Source organism: Neoarius graeffei, chromosome 1, assembly GCF_027579695.1.
Source record: "Neoarius graeffei isolate fNeoGra1 chromosome 1, fNeoGra1.pri, whole genome shotgun sequence".
NCBI lineage: Eukaryota > Metazoa > Chordata > Actinopteri > Siluriformes > Ariidae > Neoarius > Neoarius graeffei.
Genome location: NC_083569.1, coordinates 94,702,358 through 94,724,986, shown reverse-complemented (window position 1 = coordinate 94,724,986; position 22,629 = coordinate 94,702,358). Strand labels below are relative to the sequence as shown.

At 41.6% G+C, this 22,629-nt stretch overlaps 1 protein-coding gene across 1 annotated transcript in view; it reads right to left on the bottom strand.

Moving 5' to 3' along the window:
• Positions 1–7,788, bottom strand: part of LOC132871866 (ATP-sensitive inward rectifier potassium channel 10-like) — a 54,976-nt gene extending 47,188 nt beyond the window's left edge. Inside the window, exons 1-3 of the mRNA XM_060906475.1 lie at positions 7,431–7,788; positions 7,014–7,225; positions 6,259–6,390 (exon numbers count right to left, since the gene is read on the bottom strand). Coding sequence (XP_060762458.1) covers positions 6,259–6,390; positions 7,014–7,225; positions 7,431–7,788 — 702 coding nt within the window. The remainder of the gene's footprint in view (positions 1–6,258; positions 6,391–7,013; positions 7,226–7,430) is intronic.
• Positions 7,789–22,629: the final 14,841 nt, after the last annotated feature.

The following is a 22,629-nucleotide window of genomic DNA, read 5'->3' as shown; positions in this document are numbered from 1 at the left end:
GTGTGCGCGGGTGTGTGTGTGTTCTTGAATTCATCCGTTACGTGATAGTTCTATGAGCAGTAAAATCCCTCTCCTCCTTGAGTCCCCTCTGATTGGGCTGCCTGTCCGCGCGAGTGCTTGCTACGACATGGTGTTTTTTTTAACTGGATTCCACGCCGATGAGGAACTAACGTGGAAATAAACGCGGAATAAACGTGGAAACACTATAGTTCAAGCCAGGTGCCTCTGTCAGCTCTGGGGGCTAAGCACCCCCAAAGATCAGATGCTAGAATCGCCCCTGATGGCACACCTTCAGCCTGTTCAGTGTGCTGAGTGCAGGATGTTTAGTCATTCTTCCTCCGTCACTAGCGATAGCTCTATTAGCTTTACTTGTGATAAGTGCAGATTAGTTAGCTCTCTGACGGAGAAGATTACAGTGCTAGAAGCGCGTGTCCAGGCTTTAGAGCAGGTTAGTGAGCGTGAGAACAGTGTAGTTTCTGTTAGGGAAAGTCTGGACGCCCTAGGTGGAGTTAGCAATCCCCCAACTCCGGCATTAGAGCCCTTACAGCGGGGCGAATGGGTGACGGCTCGGCGGCATAAGCGTAGAGCCAAAGCTACCGCTGAGGCTTGCCCACGGGAGCACCACTCCTCTCCGCGTCACGTGTCGAACAGGTTTGCTCTCCTTAGTGATGCACCCACTGAGAAACCTGAAAGAGCTCTGGTTATAGGGGACTCTATCATACGGCACGTGAAATTAGCTCAGCCTTTAGGGGCACCAGCAGCTTTAGTCAGGTGTATACCGGGAGCCAGGGCGCCGGACATAGCAGGTAATCTTAGGGTCCTAGGCAAGCACAGGTTCTCAAAGATAGTTATCCATGCAGGAGCTAATGATATACGCCTTTGTCAGTCTGAGGTTACTAAGAGTAACTTTGTAGAGGTGTTTAAATTAGCGAAGGCGATGTCCGATGCTGTAATATGCTCTGGCCCCATCCCAATGCAGCGTGGCGATGTAGCTTACAGCAGGTTATGGTCGCTGAACTGCTGGCTGTCCAGGTGGTGCTCTGAAAACAGTGTGGGCTTTATAGATAATTGGGCTAATTTTGAGGGCACTGCTGGCCTGTTAGGGCGGGACGGTATCCATCCCACTCGGGAAGGTGCTGCTCTCATTTCCTGCAGCATAGCTCATAGTCTCAGAACAGGCCTAGTTAATTTCTGACAATCCAGAGCCAAGGCCAGGGAGCAGACAAACAGGCTAAACCGACTGTCTGCTAGCTGCACAGAGTCGTCACTCAGGGCCCACTACATCGAGACTGTGTCTGTTCCCCGAGCTCAACAAAAAGGTAGAAATTTTCAGAGAGTTTGTTCCAGTAACCTAATCAATATAAAATTAGATCATACTGACTGTACAGCTGCTGCCAGCACCTTTGATCTAAAGGTGGGGCTATTAAATATTAGATCTCTTACATCTAAAGCGCTAATGGTTAATGAACTCATTACTGACCAGGAGTTTAATGTACTGTGTTTAACAGAAACATGGATTAAGCCAAATGAATATATAGCATTAAATGAAGCGAGTCCTCCTGGATACAGTTATATACACCAGCCTCGTCTAACTGGCAGAGGAGGAGGCGTCGCGGTTATTTATAACGATTATCTAGGTGTAACACACAAACCTGGTTATAAATTTAATACATTTGAAGTTCTTCATACTCATATAATGTATGTAGCCTCGAAAAATAAGTCTACCCAGTTAATTCCATTGCTTATTATTTACAGGCCACCGGGGCCATATTCTGAGTTTCTTTCTGAATTTGCAGATTTTATCTCAGATCTGGTTATTTCCTTAGACAAAGCTTTAGTTGTCGGAGATTTTAATATTCACTTCGATAACCCAGAAGACCCTTTAAAAACAGCGTTTGTGTCCATCTTAGATTCAGTTGGGATTAAGCAGAATGTCATAGGACCAACCCATAATGGTGGTCACACCCTTGATCTAATACTAACATTCAGATTAAACGTAGACAATATAGTCATACTTCCACAGTCTGAAGTTATCTCAGATCATTGTCTCATCTCATTCAAAATATGTCTGAGTAATAATATATGCACCTCACCATGCTACTGTATTAAACGTACTTTCACATCAACTACTGTACAGAGTTTTATAAATGATCTCCCAGAGCTGTCAACTTTGATTGGGTCACTGTCAGCCCCTGCAGAACTTGATCAGGCAACTGAATGCTTAGAGTCAACATTCCGCCATACTTTAGATAATGTAGCTCCTCTAAAAAGGAAAATGGTCAGAGACAAAAAATTAGCACCCTGGTATAATGATGACACTCTCACATTAAAACAGACCACTCGAAAATTGGAACGTAAATGGCGTCAAACAAAATTGGTAGTGTTCAAATTAGCTTGGAAGGAGAGCTTCCTGAAGTATAGAAAAGCTCTTAGTGCTGCGAGATCAACATATTTCTCCTCCCCAATAGAAGATAACAAAAATAATCCTAGATTCCTATTTAATACTGTAGCAAAATTAACCAGGAATAAGTCCACTATCAACACATGCACACCTGCAGTATGTAGTAGCAACGACTTCATGAATTTTTTTAATGACAAAATTGAGAATATCCAACAAAAAATTCAAACTACTAATTTAAGGTTAGACAATGAAAGTGACCTTGTAGTTAACAATATAACTGTATCAGATCATCAGTTAGAATGTTTTACTCCCCTAAAAGAAACTGAATTACTTTCATTAATCTCTACATCAAAAGCCTCAACTTGCGTACTAGATCCCTTACCGACACATCTATTCAAACAGAAAATGCCTGGAGTAATTGAACCGCTTCTAAAAATAATAAATTCTTCTCTTATGATTGGCTATGTACCCAAATCCTTTAAACTAGCAGTTATCAAACCCCTGATTAAAAAACCTGACCTTGCTCCCGGTCAGCTGTCCAATTATCAGCCAATATCAAACCTCCCCTTTATCTCCAAGATCCTTGAAAAAGCTGTGGCACAGCAGGTATGCTCATATTTACATAGGAAGAACATCCATGAAATGTATCAGTCAGGATTTAGACCTCATCATAGTACAGAGACAGCACTGGTTAAAGTAGTAAACGACCTACTGTTGGCGTCTGATCAGGGCTGTGTCTCGCTACTTGTGTTGCTTGACCTTAGTGCAGCATTTGATACCATTGATCATTCCATTCTTCTGGATAGACTAGAAAATGTTGTGGGAGTTAAGGGAATGGCCCTCTCCTGGCTCAGGTCTTATCTAACTGATCGTTATCAGTATGTTGATATAAATGGTGATATTTCTAGACGTACCAAGGTAAAGTATGGTGTTCCACAAGGTTCTGTCTTGGGTCCACTGCTTTTTTCTCTATACATGTTACCTCTGGGCGATATTATTCGTAAACATTGTATTAGTTTCCACTGTTATGCTGATGACACACAGTTGTATGTCTCTGCAAAACCTGATGAGAGACACCAGCTTAATAGAATTGAGGAATGTGTTAAGGACATTAGACACTGGATGCTTATTAATTTCCTTCTGCTTAACTCTGACAAGACTGAAGTACTTGTGCTAGGACCACATACAGCTAGAAGTAAGTTTTCTGATTACACAGTAACTCTGGATGGCCTTTCTGTTTCTTCACGTGCAGCAGTAAAAGACCTCGGAGTGATTATTGACCCCAGTCTTTCATTCGAAACTCACATTGATAACATCACCCGGATAGCTTTCTTTCATCTCAGAAATATTGCAAAGATAAGAAATTTAATGTCATTGCATGATGCAGAAAAACTAGTCCATGCTTTCGTTACCTCCAGGTTGGATTATTGTAATGCCTTACTGTATGGATGTTCCAATAAGTGCATAAACAAGCTCCAGTTAGTTCAAAATGCAGCAGCAAGAGTCCTTACTAGAACTAGAAAATATGACCACATCACGCCTGTCTTATCCACACTGCATTGGCTCCCAATCAAATTTCGTATTGATTATAAAATACTACTATTGACCTTTAAAGCGGGCGGCACGGTGGTGTAGTGGTTAGCGCTGTCGCCTCACAGCAAGAAGGTCCTGGGTTCGAACCCCGGGTCCGGCGAGGGCCTTTCTGTGTGGAGTTTGCATGTTCTCCCCGTGTCCGCGTGGGTTTCCTCCGGGTGCTCCGGTTTCCCCCACAGTCCAAAGACATGCAGGTTAGGTTAACTGGTGACTCTAAATTGACCGTAGGTGTGAATGTGAGTGTGAATGGTTGTCTGTGTCTGTGTGTCAGCCCTGTGATGACCTGGCGACTTGTCCAGGGTGTACCCCGCCTTTCGCCCGTAGTCAGCTGGGATAGGCTCCAGCTTGCCTGCGACCCTGTAGAAGGATAAAGCGGCTAGAGATAATGAGATGAGATGAGATGACCTTTAAAGCACTAAATGGTCTCACACCACAGTACCTGAGTGAACTTCTGCTCCTCTATGACCCGCCATGCCTACTTAGATGAAAAGGTGCAGGCTATCTGCTGGTACCTCGTATAGTGAAGGGTACATCAGGGGGCAGAGCCTTTCCTTACAAAGCCCCACAGTTATGGAACAGCCTTCCAAGTAATGTTCAGGAATCAGACACAGTCTCAGCATTTAAGTCTAGGCTGAAAACATATCTGTTTAGTCAAGCCTTTTGTTAATGGTGTTTATGAGGTAAAGGAGTAGATCTGGAGGGTCCTCAGACATAGAGTGTTTTGGTAAACTGGGATGTATGGATGCTGTCAGTCCCCACTCGCTTGCTCACTCGAGTTTGTTGACGGTGTAGTGGCTGGCTGCTTTATGTCCCGGGGCTCCCTCATGCCTGTGTTACCTTCTGGCTCTCTCCTTTTAGTTATGCTGTCATAGTTAGTTGCCGGAGTCCCTGCTTGTACTCGGTGCAATATGTATACTGTTCCTACTTATTCAGGTGACATTGGGCATACCTAACCACCTGTGTTTTCTTTCCCTCCCCCCCACCCCAAATCTGCCCCTCTGAGTTACATGGAGTCAACAGGAAATCTTTTGGTGGAGACAGTGGAGACCTCGACTGGCTATCGTAGCCTGCAGGGAATCGGCCGTCAGACTTTCTGTCGCATGTCCCAGACCTGGTGAAATGTAACTGAATTGTCTTGGCCAGCCCTAAGGGTCCCATCTGCACCTCATCATTGCTGAGGAGTGTGCTCCCATCACCCAATCAAGCATCCAGCCAGAGCAGGTCATGATATATTTTACCATATTAACATGCCATTGTGTGTTATGCCTGATGTAAAGACTCTCGTCTCTGCGAGCCTACCACACAGATTTAATACTTGTCATTTTTAGGGCATACCTAACAACGTATTTTCTTTCTCTCTCTCCCCCCCCCCATCTGTCCCTCTGAGTTACATGTTGATCCTGGGATTGAGATGCTGGCCACTTCTGCCCCTCGGACCTGCTTGATCCATCCTGGTGCCCTGTGTCTGGTCGGAGTTTTATCGCCCCACTCCTGTGAAGGACGGCCCCATGAGGACAGTTGAGGGTTATACCTGTTAAAACTGTTAATATTATAGTCATGCTGTCTGTTGTTGCCCAAATGAGGATGGGTTCCCTTTTGAGTCTGGTTCCTCTCGAGGTTTCTTCCTCATGTCGTCTGAGGGAGTTTTTCCTTGCCACCGTCGCCACAGGCTTGCTCATTGGGGATAGATTAGGGATAAAATTAGCTCATGTTTTAAGTCGTTCAAATTCTGTAAAGCTGCTTTGCGACAATGTTTATTGTTAAAAGCACTGTACAAATAAACTTGATATTATTGGAAAGTGTCAGGAAACCAAAGAACCCAAGGAAAACCAGATGAACATGAGGAGAACATGAGGAACTCCACACAGTAACTCAAGCTCATTATAGAAGCTCTGGAGCTGTGATGCAGCAATGGTGCTAGCCACTGCTTCCTTTACCCCATATCATGGTTTAGGTGTATTAGGGTATCTGCTTAGAACTGCTTAGAGAATTTTCAAAGAGGATGACATTAAATTGGACCTGCAGTGGAATTGCAATAATTAAATTCTTGTTGGGAAAACATTTCAATTTTTCAAACTCTCTTATAAAAATGATCATGTTTATTAAACCCGTCTGTAAATATACAGTTTGCTCTTGTCTAGCATGTTTGGTCTTCCTTTTTTATAACTCCACCACTGGAAATGAGTGGTCAGTGTATGTTCCATTATTTAAAATAAATTAATCCTTGAAATAAATAACTTTATTTTGACTACACATGTACTTACGTGACATCCCAGCAGTAGGCTCTTGCGCATATTGGCTACACGGATCATAAGGCATGGTTGACCCTCATGATTGCCCACGACTGCATGCTGACTGAACTTTACTGTTTCACCACGCTTTTTCGGCCGAGCCACCTACACACAGAACAACACAGTTACTGTAGCTTACACGTACAACTGTATACATACATAATACAACATGAATGCACACCATAGATCCTATACATTCATCAGCAGCTGTATACACAGAGTAGATCATATACAGGACACTACTAGTCAAACATTTGGACACACCAGCTTGAATACATATTTTAATACATTTCAAAGCAAATGTTAATACTGAAGTTAATGTTCTATGAATACATTTAGTTTTTAATGTATATAATAAGTAGTTTTTGCTTCAAACATGCAGTTTTTATTACTACTTACTTAAAATTAAACTATTTCCTCAAACAAGTAGTTTATAATTTAGAACATAGGAGAAGCAGTAAGGAGCATGACTAATTTGAGCATCCTTAAATTAAATTAAATTAAATTAAATTAAATTAAATTAAATTAAATTAAATTAAATTAAATTAAAGCATCCTGTGTGAAGCTCTCTTGGAAAACTGATTAGGAAGATGTGGAGAGTGTGTAAATCTTCATTAGGAATTCTATTAAGAATTTTGATTTGTTTAACACTTTTCCCTGTCACTGGATAATTCAATACGTCTTGTGTTGTAGTGTTAATGTCATCAGTATTATTGCTTTTGGTTTACCTTGGCAAGAAAGGTCCCTGTGATGAAAATCTCCATCACCATTGTGATAACTAGCTGCACTATGAGAAGGATAATGGCTACTGGACATTCCTCTGTGATGCACCGGAAGCCATAGCCAATTGTAGTCTGTGATTCCAGAGAGAAGAGGAAGGCACCTGTCAGCGTCTGGACCTGCATCACGCAGGGGGTATGGTTGGATGGTGGGTCAAATTCTGCAAAGAGATACAAAGATTATACACCACAATTCCATGAAATAAAAAAAACCTCCCATTTTTAAATAACATTTGCGCTCTTTATGGCCAGTATGTGGCAAAATGTCCACTAAATATGTACAAGACACATACTTTTAGACATGTGGCAAAATCTCCCCTAAACATCTTGTTCAGACTCATCTCTAAAGACCGCCTGGCTTCTCACCCAGCAGGTCTCCATGCACCAACGCCACCAGGTACCACAGTACACCAAAAGCAAACCAGGTCCCAGCAAAGGTAGCAGAGAATAGGAAAAGCTTGTAGCGCCACTGCATGTCCAGAAAGGTCGTCCACAGGTCACGCAGGTAGAGAGCTCCACGGCCACTGACATGCTCAAGGCGTACATTGCTTCGACCATCCTTAGACAAGACACGCCGACGCCTCCTCAATGCCGCAGCTCCACCTCCTGCCCCACCTCCAGCACCTCCGCCCAGCAGCGGCTTCAGGACCTCTGTCTGAGTCTGGGAATGGCACACCTTCTGAGGGGAAGGACTACGAGAGGAGGGAGGAGTGGACGAAGTCATGGCTGAAGAACGCAGGAGACAGTAGAGCATATAAAATTTGCATCATGCCAGCGAGAAAAAATAATAGATTTTAAATGAGTGCAGTTTTGTAGGATTTTGTGTCAAGTAATTGCTAAGAAATGCTGTAGTAGTAAAGCCTGCACAAATCTTGAACATTTTAAAACTGTTAGTTCATACAAAAAGCTCAATTATGAGATCTTAGTGATTACACAATGACCACATTGTCAGATTACACAACAGGCAAGTTGACTTGATTACACTCAGCTCTACCTGCCCTTCCATCCAGGAAATACCAGTCTAAGCATCCATTTCAGTGTGCCTAGCCTGGATGAAGACTTCAGGCTAACTTTTTAAGGATGGAGCTTCTTGTCATTGCAGCAACCCCCTCAGTCCAACACAGCATCAATATCAAGAGCATTTCCTTGTTGCTACTAGTACTACCATCAAGCATCTTTGGGGTAATGGTTGATTGCTATATTGTTCTCTTATTGTTGTTACTGTTTATTATTAAGTATTACAATTGAATAATCAGGTGTGACAGTGCAACACCCCAGGGTCTCAGGTTTAATTCTGAGGTTTATTATTTACATGTTCTCCCCATGTCCAAGTGGGTTTCCTCCAGGTTCTCCAGTCTCCTCCCACCTCCCAAAAACATGGCACTCAGTGGGAACATGTGCCCGGCAATAGGCTGGTGTCCCATCGAGAGTGCATTCCCCCCTCATGCCCAGTGTTCCCAAGATAGCAATCAGATGCACAGTAATCATGACCAAGATAAAATGTGAACATTACTGAATATTAATAATGAATTGAATAATTTAGTTCAACTGACTGCTTTATGCTGTCTCTCCAGCTTGAGGTTTGCCAAAGGAATAAAGGGAAATGGATAGATATACAAACTGAGAAAACAGTTTTTAGGCACATGCATCTTAGACCTACATTCAATGGCCAGTTTATCAGGTCCACCTACCATATACACGGTCAGAAATAGGGGTACAGTAGGAGTCCGTTTCTGTCCCCTGTTGGACCTCAAGATAACTATATGTACCTTTTAAAAAGGTACATATATATTTTCCCAAGCAGTATATAAAGAGTATAGATAAGTACCTTAGAGGGTGCTGCCCCAGTGACAAGCCACTGTACTCCTAAAGGTACAATAATGTACTTTATTTTCTGAGATTATACAGTAGGTCACTTTGTTGGTATACACTTACTAAGGTCTAAGGTTTGTTGCTTTGCATAGTGCATCAGCAACTATCTGCTCCCTCCATTCATTGAAACGGACCATTGGGTGGTGAATTATTTTCAGCTGAGCATTGACTCTCATATGGTAGTGGGTCGTACATGTGTTACTGAGATTCATTTATCAGTGTCAGATTCTGATCACAGCACGGCTGTTGGCTGGACATTCTTGGTTGATGAAACATTTCTCAACCAAGATGACTCTGACCATGCTCACTGCCCTGTAGTGTTCCTGTTGTGCTTTGCCTAGTCTTCCTCCTAAAAATATCTGCTCAGCGGTGGGCCTGTTGTTGACAAAGTAAAAGGGTGGCAAACTGTGCAGAGCAAAAGAGACACTACAGTCAGTAACCATGTCATGAATTTTGCCTTCACATTTCTGGTCAAAGTTCCTGTCATTTGCTTGTGGGTTTTGTTTGTTTGTTTGTTTGTTTGTTTGTTTGTTTGTTTGTTTGTTTGTTTGATTATTGGCTTGTTATCTGGTTGTATACACCTATTTGGAGTTAGTCCTTGATTATTTATCTGTAGCTACCCTCTTGTGTTTAAGTATCTTTACAAAGTCTTAACATGCATTTGTGTCTTTAAGTCCAAGCATTAGTTTCTGTGTTCCTTGTTTCCTGGTTTTGACCCTTGCCCATTTGCCTCTCTTATGATTATACTAGTGCATCTCAAACAATTAGAATATCATGAAAAAGTTCAATATTTTTCATCAGTTATTTAAGAAAGAGAAATGTTAATATATTGTGGACTCATTACACATAAACGAAAATGTTTCAAACATGTTTCTATTTTAGTTTTGATAATTATGGCCGAAAGTGCAAAAAAAAAAACATAGCTCAAAATCTCATCTCATCATCTCTAGCCGCTTTATCCTGTTCTACAGGGCCGCAGGCAAGCTGGAACCTATCCCAGCTGACTACAGGCGAAAGGTGGGGTACACCCTGGACAAGTCACCAGGTCATCACAGGGCTGACACATAGACACAGACAACCATTCACACTCACATTCACACCTACGGTCAATTTAGAGTCACCGGTTAACCTAACCTGCATGTCTTTGGACTGCGGGGGAAACCGGAGCACCCGGAGGAAATCCACGCGGACACGGGGAGAACATGCAAACTCCGCACAGAAAGGCCCTCGCCGGCCACGGGGCTCAAACCTGGACCTTCTTGTTGTGAGGCAACAGTGCTAACCACTACACCACCGTGCCGCCCATAGCTCAAAATATTAGAGTATTTCATTTGGAGTTTGAGTAAAACAGTATAAATATCCTGTATCTCTTGGTCTAGTTCATTACACACAACCACAATCTTGAGGAAGACTACTTGCTTAACAGTCATCCAGAAGACGATCATTGACATCCTCCACAAGGAGGGTAAGTCACAGAAGGTCATTTATCAGTGTCAGATTCTGATCACAGCACAGCTGTTGGCTGGACATTTTTGGTTGGTGAAACATTTTCAAGCATGTTTCTATTTTAGTTTTGATAATTATGGCCTAAAGTGCAAGTGGGGAAGACTACTTGCTTGACAGTCGTCCAGAATACGATCATTGACACCCTCCACAAGGAGGGTAAGTCACAGAAGGTCAGTGCTGAAAAGGCTGGCTGGAAAAGGTGTGCAAGCAACAGGGATGACCGCAGTCTTGAGAGGATTGTCAAGAAAAGTTGATTCAAGAACTTGGGAGAGCTTCACAAGGAGTAGACTGAGGCTGGTGTTAGTGCATCAAGAGCCACCACACACAGATGTCTTCAAAAAAGGGGCTACAACTGTCACATTCCTAATATCAAGCCACCCCTGAACCACAGACAATGTCAGAAGCATCTTACCTGGGCTAAGGAGAGAAAGAACTGGACTGTTGCTCAGTGGTCCAAAGTTTCCAGATGAAAGCAAATTTTGCATTTCATTTGGAAATCAAGGTCCTAGAGTCTGGAGAAAGAGTGAAGAGGCACAGAATCCAAGGTGTTTGAAGTCCAGTGTGAAGCTTCTGCAGTCTGTGATGATTTGGTGTGCCATGTCATCTGCTAGTGTTGGTCCACTGTGTTTTATCAAGTCCAAAGTTGATGCAGCCATCTACCAGGAGATTTTAGAGCACTTCATACTTCCATCTGCTGACAAGCTTTATGAAGATGCCGATTTCCTTTTCCAGCAGGAGTTTGCACTTTCCCACAGTGCCAAAACTACTACCAAATGGTTTGCTGACCATGATATTACTGTGCTTTATTGGCCAACCAACTCGCCTGACTTGAACCCCAGAGAGAACCTATGGGGTATTGTCAAGAGGAAGATGAGACACACCCAATCCAACAATACAGATGAGCTGAAGGCTGCTATCAAAGAATCCTGGGCTTCAATAACACCTCAGCAGTGCAACAAGCTGATCGCCTCCATGCCACACTGCACTGATGCAGTAATTTGTGGTAAAGGAGCCCCAATCAAGTATTGAGTGAATGTATAAATGAACATACTTTTCAGAAGTTGGACATTTCTGTGGGTGGCACGGTGGTGTAGTGGCTAACACTGTCACCTCACAACAAAAAAGTTCTGGGTTTGAGTCCAGTGGCCGACTGGGGCCTTTCGGTGTGGCGTTTGCATGTTCTCCCCGTGTCTGTGTGGGTTTCTTCTGGGTGCACTGGTCCCAGGGATACTGGATTTCTGATTTTCATGACCTATAAGGCATAAACATTAAAATTAAAACAAAAAAAGGCTTTAAATATTTCACAATACATGTAATGAATATAGAATATATGAAAGTTTACCTTTTTAAATTAAATTATGAAAAAAATAAGTTTTTCATGATATTCTAATTGTTTGAGATGCACTAGTAGATTAGCCATGTTTGAGGTTGTCTGTTTACACTTTGACTTTGACCCACACTTTGTGTAATATTTACCCACTATCTGGTAAAATAGCCTATATATGTACAAGGAACATAGACCTAATGCTGTATATCACTGCAGCTCATGGAGATTTTAGCAAACTGTCAAGTTTTTATCAAGGATATACATATCTCTCCAGTTTTCATGGCATCTCATTTCACAATAAAAAAATGAATGGTATCCAGATATAACCTTCAAGCCGTCTTGTGACCAACAGCAGAATTCCATTGCCCATCCTTGTCATGTACTCAGCATTACAGTTCTAACAGCAATTCCAAACAAATAAGTCATGTTAAGTAGGTTAACAAATAAAAAATAAATCATGTTAATAAGATGTTCTCTTCAAGTCTCCTTGTTAGAATTTGTTAAATTATCATTAGGTTTTTCACAAAGCTCTTTTCTACAGAAAAAAGTATGTGACCAGGATCTACTCTCAGCACTCTGAGAGCCCCATCACCTCAGCAGCATTACAACCAGCAGGGCCAACATGATAGCATCTGGGACTATGTGGCGCCCACAGCATGACCTTGAAAATGTAGTCAGTCCCTCACCACCAAAGAACAACACTTTTAGTACTTTTAGTAGAACTCTTAGTGGCACTCAACCAGTGTCATAAGAAGCTGTCTGCAGAATGTAGTCCTGATTCTATCTGGGACAAAAAAGAGTAGCTTTTCCTCTTGTGTATAGCAGGGAATCATGGGTATACTTGGACCCAGGGGTGCTGCTGTTGTTTGTAGAGTTCCATTCAGCTGCCCAGCTGCTCTGGCACATGAAGCAAGCCTCATTGTGCCGAATCTCTCTCAGCTGGCCTCTTGCTTTTTCTTCTTCTTTATATCACAGTTTCTCTCAAATGCTCTGGGGGAGCAGAGACAAGGGTGGCTTATTCAGTGCATGAGCATGTGAAGAAAAAGAGAAAAGAAAGTTAAAATGGTGAAGGAATTTAAAGAAGAGATTTAGGGATGGGGGATCTGTGATGAAAATCAAACAAATCAGAACATTATTCTCTTCATGTTCTTAAACAGTCTTTATGCTGTTTTCCATACACGTTATGGTCTGAATTCCACATTCCACATCACAAGTGGTTCTACTGCTTTTTATCATTAAATAACACACTACACTTTATCATATTTACACATTTATCACTACACTTTCTGCTTCCAGCTGCTTTGATCAGCTGTTACCATTCCTACTCTGTACCAGAAAAAGGATAGAAGCACTTCAGAGTTTTCAGATTTGTTCTGTAATCTGCCCTATTTTATACCAACAGCAATCTATATCCTCTGTAGAATCATGTCCGTAATGAAAAAAGGTTAACAGTGACAAGACTTCACACCTAGATCAGATATAGAGAGCGTGCACATGACGTCACAAGGTCACGTGATATTTGTTTATCTGCCATCTTGGACGGCATGGCCGTGCATAGAACTTAGACAAACCCATTCTAATTATCAAGTGTGTGGGAGTAGATCTTTCGAGAATGGTTATATCTTGTTCAGCATTTGGTTGTACCAATAGACAGGGCCAAAAGGAGGGCCTGTCATTTTATAGATTCCCCGCAGACAAGGAGAGACGCGCAAAATGGGTGTCCGCTGTGCGAAGAGAAAACTGGTACCCCAGTTCTACCAGCCGAATTTGTAGTGAACACTTCATATCAGGTAGGTGTAATCTTCTAATTCAATACTCCTAGTGCATCTGTTAAGTTGATTTTCGGCTTGAATGATAACTGTATACTTAGAAACTAGACAGTACAGTGTTTGTGGCCATCAGTCCGCTTGATCTCTAACGTTTAAAATGGCTATGCCTAGCCCTACTACCCTGGCCTAGTCTATGACAATGTTTTATCTTTTTGGCTCATATATGCCTTTGAAAGGCCAATCCATAGTAGGGATGGCGAAAACTAAAAAAAAATCTTGACCGACCACCAAGCCTCATTAGCCGGTTAAAGTCGGTTAACCTATGAGTTTAAACAGGGATGCAAATGGCGCACCTTTTGGCGGATGACGACTTTTTCACGGCTGAATCATGCAGATCCGATTTTTTTTTTTTAGGGGGGGCGTTGGAGTGTCTGAATAATTTCATCAGAGTAAATTCTGTATTAAAATTACTAAATAAGCAAATGCTGTTACAGTCCATGAAACATAGGAAGTATGAGAAGAAAACAGTAAATCAGAAAGCTGCGCACGTTTTCACGGAAACTGCGCAAATGTGCGCACCTTTCTGATTTACTGTTTTCTTCTCATATCTGGAACTGAGTTTAGATTTCGAACATTCTTATGATAAAACGTCCTGCATAGTCTCTTTATGATAAACGTCTTAATGCCACTTACCCGTGAGGTTATCAAGTAGACATTCTTCTTCGGAACCTTCCAGAGGTATAGTTGGGATACCCATCCCGCAACAAAATATTTATAAGCTTCCAGTCTCTTGTAAGCTTTGAGGGCTTTGCCAGTGTAACATGATTCACGATTAACGAGAAAATTGTAAATGTCGTGGTAGGCCAGATCGGGCAAATCGCTGGCACCGCAGCTCCGAATTTCCCTGAACAAGGATTGCGGCAAGTTGTACGGATCTGCAATCCCCAACCTGGAACACTTTTCCATGTAACACTGCCTCACGTCACCTTCAAGATGCTGAACAAACTTAGACAAGTAATCACGCGATGTAGATGGGGTATTTTCCGAATGTTCTTGGGGATTACTCCCTGGATCCATTACGCTCGCGCAAGGTAAACAATCCTGATGCCGTCCAATATGGCGGAGTACACACGTGCGGGTCACGTGACTGCGCATCCTCTATAGAGGGAGCACTCCAGTCCAAGCTGAATGAGGCCTCATTTGAAAAGCAGCTTTGGTCTCATCCACCTTCTATCTGCTTTCTGTATTGATAAAAGAAAACTTATTTTGCTGTGGATGGTCCCCCATGGATAACCCATCACTGGATAATCTCTCCTGGATACCATAGGTGCTAAAGAAGGCAACTGGACTTGCTTGAAATTCTTGAAGACGTTTCACCTCTGACTAGTGGGGAGTTCCAGCTATTTATCCTCTAGTGGATCAAAAGCAACCCTAAGGAGAGTCGTTGAGGTCACATTGGTGATTGACACTCTCAGGCTACATCCACATGGCAACGACAACGAGATGTTATTTAAAAAAATATCACGTCCAAATGGGCAACGATCAGTAAAATATCAGGTCCATATGGCAACGCAAAGCTTGCTGAAAACGATGCAATACACATGCCACACCTCTAGGGGCGCTGTAAGACGGTCCCTTCGGAGACACCAGAACAATAGAAGAAGTAAGGACGCATGCGCATAAACTATTATGCGCGAGACTTCATATTAGCCACAAAGTCAGAAAACTCTGTTCGTAAAATTACATTATAATGACCAAATACAATGAAAAGTATTTTTCCAGTCTCACCTGTGAAAGGTAATCCCATGTGATCTCGTTTGGACAGCAAACCTGTTGGTACAGTTAAACGCAGCACATGAATGAGGCATCTTTATTCTCCGCTTTGACCCATCCAATATGGCGGCGAGGATGACGTATGATTCTACGTGGAAGGCGGCGTCTTTAATGGTCCGGAATAAATTGAATGCTACACGTTGATGGATTAATTTGTTCTTCTATGCCCTTTTTGAGGAATGTATTGTAGGACTTAAACCAACATCTGAAGAGGTGAGATCGCTCCTTTTTTCCCCTATTTTTTGCTGGCGGGATTGACTCTGCCCTAAGGGCTATTCTCTCTCTCTCTCTCTCTCTCTCTCTCTCTCTCTCACTTTGCACCATTACACAATAAATATTCACAGTGAAAATATTTTGTAAGTGCGTTTCATGAACCAAGTTATAGGATTTGTTGACAACTCGCATCGAGTTCGTTACACTTCTACCCGGCGTGAAGCACTCACAGTCATGTGGTTGTGACGTCATCATAAACAAATCCGTTCTACTCATCCAGACGACTTCGCAACGGCAACGTTGCCAGATCTTTCCACTCTGGAGCCTGTTCTCAAAAGATTGCGTTTTGGGGCACCCAAAACGCCGGTGCCGTGTGGACGCCAGGCCAAAACGATAAACAATTGTATCGGATTCACCTGAATCCATTGCCGTGTGAACAGGGCCTCAGTCATCCTGTAGGTGTTAGGGTCACTGGAAGTCGAGTGTGAATGGTGTTAGCAGCCTAGAGGGTCGTTAGGGTCTAGGATGATTCAACAACCCATGTGACCTCAACAACTCTGCTTAGGGTTGCTTTTGGTCCACTAGAGGATAAATATCTGGAACTCCTTACTAGTCAGACAGAACTGAAGAAGCTTTTTGGATGAGAGGTGAAACGTCTTCAAGAATTTCAAACAAGTCCAGTTGCCTTCTTTAGCACCTACGGTTTAGGATGACCTGGATGACTGAGAACTTTCACAGACGTACTCTCCTGGATACTGTAGGTTTGTTCCTAAGAGTGTACAAACATCTTTTCCAAACTCTTTTCCCAAAAAAAACTACCTTGTGGTTGTAGATTCAGTGAACATTTATGGGCCTAAAATACTGGATGATACACTCTGATATACAGAAAAAAAATTCTTTAAGGGTTTTTGGATAATTAATCTTCTTAAATTGGTTGTATGCAGTGATAAAGAAAGGGAAGCACTATGATGTTCTAGATATGGCAGGGTTTTTTGTTTTATTTTGTTTTATTTGAAATGGTGTATTTAATAGAATAGGATTTGGCACAGTTTCCATTCCAATCTATTCTATTTTATGTCATGTGATGTTACTGAAACAACTCAGGTGTTTGGACACAGTTTGTCTTAACCCCTTAAGCTTACAGAAACTCAGCTCTGTTACCGCTGATCTAGCAGAAGAAGAGTATTAGGATATCTGTAAACATTTTGAAATTAATTTGTTTAGTACTGATTTTGAGTAGGTGAAGTGCTTTTCCTGAGATCTACTCAAGGGTGGGTGGTGCATAAGGGCGATTGGGCGACGCACTGCCAAAACGAAAAAAAAAATGTTTTTTTTTAAATTTTTGTTAAACAAACCTTCACCAGCGCTGCTCTAGGCCGTTTTAATCTGTCTCTGGGTATCATTGTCCAATCAGGGTGGTCTTGCTTCTAGAGTACCGCCCCTTTTGGGGCGATTTCAGTCACGTTGAGAATCGCCCAAGAGTTCACTGATAGAGTCCCATGTTAATATATTTTTTTCTCCTGACTGACACTTCAATGCAATCTCTATGGGTTCCGGGGGGGGCTTGCCCTAACGTGCTTACATCACTGCGAAGCACGGCTAAGTTGCGTTCGATCCGCTCAGTTTCTGAGGTGAGATGGATGTGGAAAGCAATTCAGTGCGGTCCTTAAAAGAAGTTCCATTTAGTCAGCGATCAAATCGAGCTAAATTGGCAACAAAACAAGCTGGACCCCCCTCGACCAAATCTAAACATAAAACAAATTTCGACAAGGGGGGGAAATCATATACTCGAGGTTTTACTTCAACATGGTCCCAGCGCAAATCCTGGCGAGCTGGCTGCAAGGACGCCTCAGCGGTTTTCTGTTCCCCCTGCTTACTTTCCCACCCTGGAGGTGGCTCCACAGACAACACTGCTTGGACGGTCACTGGAGTTTCGGACATGCATCATTTGTTGGAGAAAATAAAAAAACGAGTCATCAAAGATTCACATGGGCAGCTGCCTGAAATTTTCGGCTTTTGGGAGAGTGAACATCGCTACACAACTGGATGAGAGCTACAGGCTAGCAGTTCGCCGCCACAATGATGAGGTGAGCAAGAACAGGCACATATTAAACTGGCTCATCCAACGCGTGAAATTTTGTGGAGTGTTCGAGTTAGCTGTACGAGGCAAAGACGAAACTGAGGGCTCCAGTCACCGTGGTGTTTTTCTGGGTTTGGTTGACTTCGTGACTCACACACACACACACACACACACACACACACACACACACACACACACACAGTCACAGAATCAGTTCACTTTTGATGTTTTCAATGTGCATTTTTATATTTGCCACACTTTGCTCTGAGAGTTAGCACTTTGGTAATATCCTTGGTAAATACCAGTAATTGCAAGATCTAAAGATCCACTCATCTATTTATTCAACTGCTATTGTTATGTTAGCCAACTATTTACAAATGTTTTGTTACAGTAAGTGCACTTTCCTGTTGTCCTTAAGTTGCACAGTCTGTAAAATTCTTGCTGGTCATAGAGTTTGAAGTACAAAATCTATTTACAGAACATTCTGTAGAACAGTACTTTCAAGATTGGCAAATAAATATGTATTATTTTTTAAAAATATGGTTTCCTTTCTTATTTAGTTGTTGGACATATCTTTTTATAAAGATATTCTTGGCTATTTCACATCATACAATATTGAAATAATGTGAATAGTGAATAGGGCGTAATTGGAATTGGTCATTGTGGAGCTATGTAAGCTATTCTTTGATTGTGAATGTTGTTTGCAACTTTACACCACAGCCTATAGCTTAGGTAGCTACAGGGAAAAGATTTATTTAATGTGCTGCCATCTAGTGGACAAAAGTGGCATGGAACTGTGATATGCAGAGAGAAAAAAAAAAAGTCAATAATGTCTGGCTACGGATAATGTACCTGTTGAATGAGTCACCTTATGACATTATTGGATAATTTGCCCCTCCTGAGAGAATTTTCAGGACCCGCCACTGGATCTACTGTATGTAACCTTGTTTTATTTCCCTCTTATTGCATATTCATTCATTGATTTAGCTTTTTTCGGTGCTATATAAATAATGAATGTTATCATTGTTATTATTCTCTCAACAAACATCTCTCTCTTTTCCTCGAGGCTTCCCTTCTCTCTCATTCATACCCCTTTGCCCACTATCCTCCCTCTCACTTCAGTTCCACTGTCACTGTAATGCTGCTTCTCTCTCTCTCTCTCTCTCTCTCATACAGTGCTGCACTCACACTGGGGATATGAATAGGTATCTGTCTGCCCTCTGTGCTCTGAATACTAACACTGGGTGAAGAAGGAGAGGGCTGGCTCTCTGAAGGCCATGTGTGATAGGCTGAATGTACACACAGTTGACCTCTGAACTCCATTGTGTACACACTCACACAATCAAACACACACCACATGCAGTTACTGTACTCAGACTCATACACACACACTGTACACTCAGGCACACACAGACTTAGCCACATGCGTTCAGATACAGTGGAATGGTGGAGTATCAAAAGCAACAAGTTCAGCATGGTGTGCCGAAGGACAGTGGAGCATCTGCTTAAAGTTTAAACATGCCTAAACTCTCATTTCTTACTCTTTGTTTCACTTTCTCTCCTCTATTAAAGCCTTGCACCATCCCTCGCTTTCTGTCCTGTATACACAAAAATCCTTTGTTTGGGGAGGAGATGAAAGGGACAAAAGCCACTATTGAAAAAATACAACACTGTGTGTGTGGAGAGAGAGAGAGAGAGAGAGAGAGAGAGAGAGAGAGAGAGAGAATGTACTAGAATTTATGTAGTTTGTTAAAGGAGATGAAAAAGTAGAAAGGATATGGAGGGATGAATTGATTAGTAGCAAACACACTCATCAGTATTCTGCAGTTGTCCATTCCAGCACTGTTCCCTCTCTGACCCCAACAAAAATACTCCATCAAACTCCATATAAACTCCACACAACCTTGTCACAACTTCAATTCAACCTCCATGCTATCTTTTGATGACCTTGTCTTCCTTTCATCTTTCTTACACAAACCCCACACAGGGGCTTCAAAGTTTGGGAGAATAGCAGGGTACAAATAATTTACAGCAGGGTGCAAAATGGTAAAATGTCTGCCAGCGGCAGACATAATGCACGCAAAGCGTGCAGGGATATATATATATATATATATATATATATATATATATAGATAGATAGATAGATAGATAGATAGATAGATATGCAAGTACGAATTTTTCATGGGGCGGGATGGTTTGGAACAGGCCATCTAAAAATGGAATAACATTTACCCCAGACGGGTATTTGAGGCGGGTCATCTAGCTTAAGCTTGATTAGCGTTGTTACGCACGCCAGTGTTTCCCACAGAAATTTTGGAGACTATGGGGAAGGTGCGGGGGTTGTTTAAAATTGAGTGATATGTTAAATATTAAGTTATTACTGAAAAACTATTGATTAAAAAAACAGACACTGAGAAATGGTCCTATAAACAACTTTACCAATATGAAAGATTACCAGGACTACAAAAATGCAGAAAAATAGGCTTTACTGATCCAAATGCACCTGTTGGTTCCAAAGTTAAAGTGCATAGAACCTCACAGCACAACATGAAGTTACCTTAAAATATAATATAAATGCCTCAGCTTTCATGTAAGAAATAAAACTATTAATACTAGTGCTGTGTGCAGGCAGTCTCTCCTGAAGACTAAATTAAACAATAATTATAAACTAATAAAATAAATGGCTCAGGCTTCATAGAAGAAAAAAAAAACAATTTGAACAGAATCTCACAGTATGATGCTGAAGCTGCCTAAACAATGGAAAATAAAATACCATTTTGGCAAAAACGTTGGCGTCCATTAATTTCTTGTATTAAGTAAAAAAAAATATGTTGCCAGATACTGCTGACGTTTTACGGCCCAAAATATGTTCAAAACCCGCCAAAATGCGCTTAAAACCGCCCAAATTGGGAGGAGAAACGCGCAATCTGGCAACACAGGCGGCAGTATGGCGCACTCATGTCGAGGATATAAACACAATCTGGCAACACAGGGCAGTAATGGCTGCACTCGTGTCGAGGATGTAAACACAGTTGACGCGGCAACGGACATACATGACATAGTGGATGTAATTTACGTTCACAACTTTTTTTGCTGTCAGAAATATTTAATATTAAATTTTATGACTCGACTGACAATAGCCGGCGGCATAACAAGCCATAGCCGGCAATTTGCCGCCGGTGACCGGCTACTTTTGAGACCGCTGCCACACAGGACTGTGGCAAAAGCTAAGTACACCCAGCTTTGCGATAATAAAAATATTCGGTGAACTTTTTTTTATTACAGGTAGTCGTCGACTTACGACTTATGTGACTTACGACCGATCGACTTTACGACCGTCTGGTTATGACTGGCAAGTGTTTCCTGGCTGAGCTAGCTGAGTGTACGACAGTTTCCGCCCCAGCTCCCGATAGCGCCTCTCGCCGCGTACAACAGTTTCCGCCCCAGCTCCAGGCACATGCGCAGTCTCTCTCGCGCTCTCTGTCATACAGTTTCCGCCCCAGCTCCTGGTTTATGAAATGAGCTAATCCTCCCGCCAGCCCGAGCGCTGCAACAGCTGATGGTGATGTAGACGACCCACAGCCAAGCACCAGTGATGCCAGCGGTCACTAAATTTTGTATTTTGCTATGTTTTACATTTGTATTTTGGTATGTTTCAAACTAAAATGTTTTCTATTTTTCACACCTGTATTTCGTATTTTTTGTTTTGCACATTATTAAATGAATTTTACTGTACACAGTGTAGTATGCAGTGTTTGACTTAAACCAAATAATGAGCCACGGTAATGAAATAAGAATGTTGATAAAATAAGACTTTAAGATGATTACAGTATCATTACACATCACAATATACTTACGTTCATTTAACATAGGCCGACTTACGACCAGATCGGTTTACGACCGGTCAGTCGTAACCAAACTACCTATATTATTTTTTTTTTAGTTGCATTTTTTTTTCAAATGTTAGAGTCGGAGATAAAGTTTAAGAGATTTTAGGACTTTTTTGAAGGTTTTTTTTTATTTTTATTTATTTATTTAGTCAATTGCTACCATCACTTACTCAACCATGGTTGACATGGAGGGCCAGTTGGTATAAATGAACTATCAGGGCTAAGCTCTCCCTGTCTTTCAAGGAAAAATTACATAAATACAATACATTACAGTTGTGGTCAGAAGTTTACATACAGTGACAGGAATGTCATCTTGGATATGAATGTCATGGCAATATTTGCACTGCAAAAAATTATATCTTAGCAAGTGAAAATATCTTAAATAGTTGAAACGATCTAGCATTTTCTATTAGAAGAATACAAGACACCAATTCTGAGATTATTAAACCTAGTTCTAGATTGCAACCAACTTATTCTAAGATGTCTTGTCAAGTAAAAATATCTGTCCATACAGCAAGATAATTTCACTAGTATTAAGTAATTTTCTCCTCAAATTCAGTTTTCATTTTTTTGCAGTGTGGGCTTTCAATGATTTCTCTGAACTGTTCTTTTCTGTGGCAGAATGATTGTACAGCATACATCTTTAAAAAAAGAAGAAGAATAATTCGGTGCACAATTTTCTTTGGGTTTTCTGAAATCAACACAGGGTCAAAAGTATACATACAGGGTAAAAAATTTACATACACTCACTTAGATAATTAATTAATTGGTGCTGAAACTTCCAAAATGTCTCTTATCTTGCCAAGGCCAAGGCCTCTTAACTTCCTGTTAGTGATTATGATTGACTACAGCTGGTAGCTTCTCTGTGGCTTCATAAAAAGGGTTTGTTTACAACACTCGTTGGATTGACCAGCACACAGTAAAATGGGAAAGTCCAAGGAGCTCATTGCAGATCTGAGAAAGAGGATTGCAGGTGTACACAACTCAGGAATGTCTCTTAGAGCCATTTCTAAACTGCAGATCCCAAGATCAGTTCAAACAATTGTATGTAAGTTATTGTGAGGTGTAGTCACTT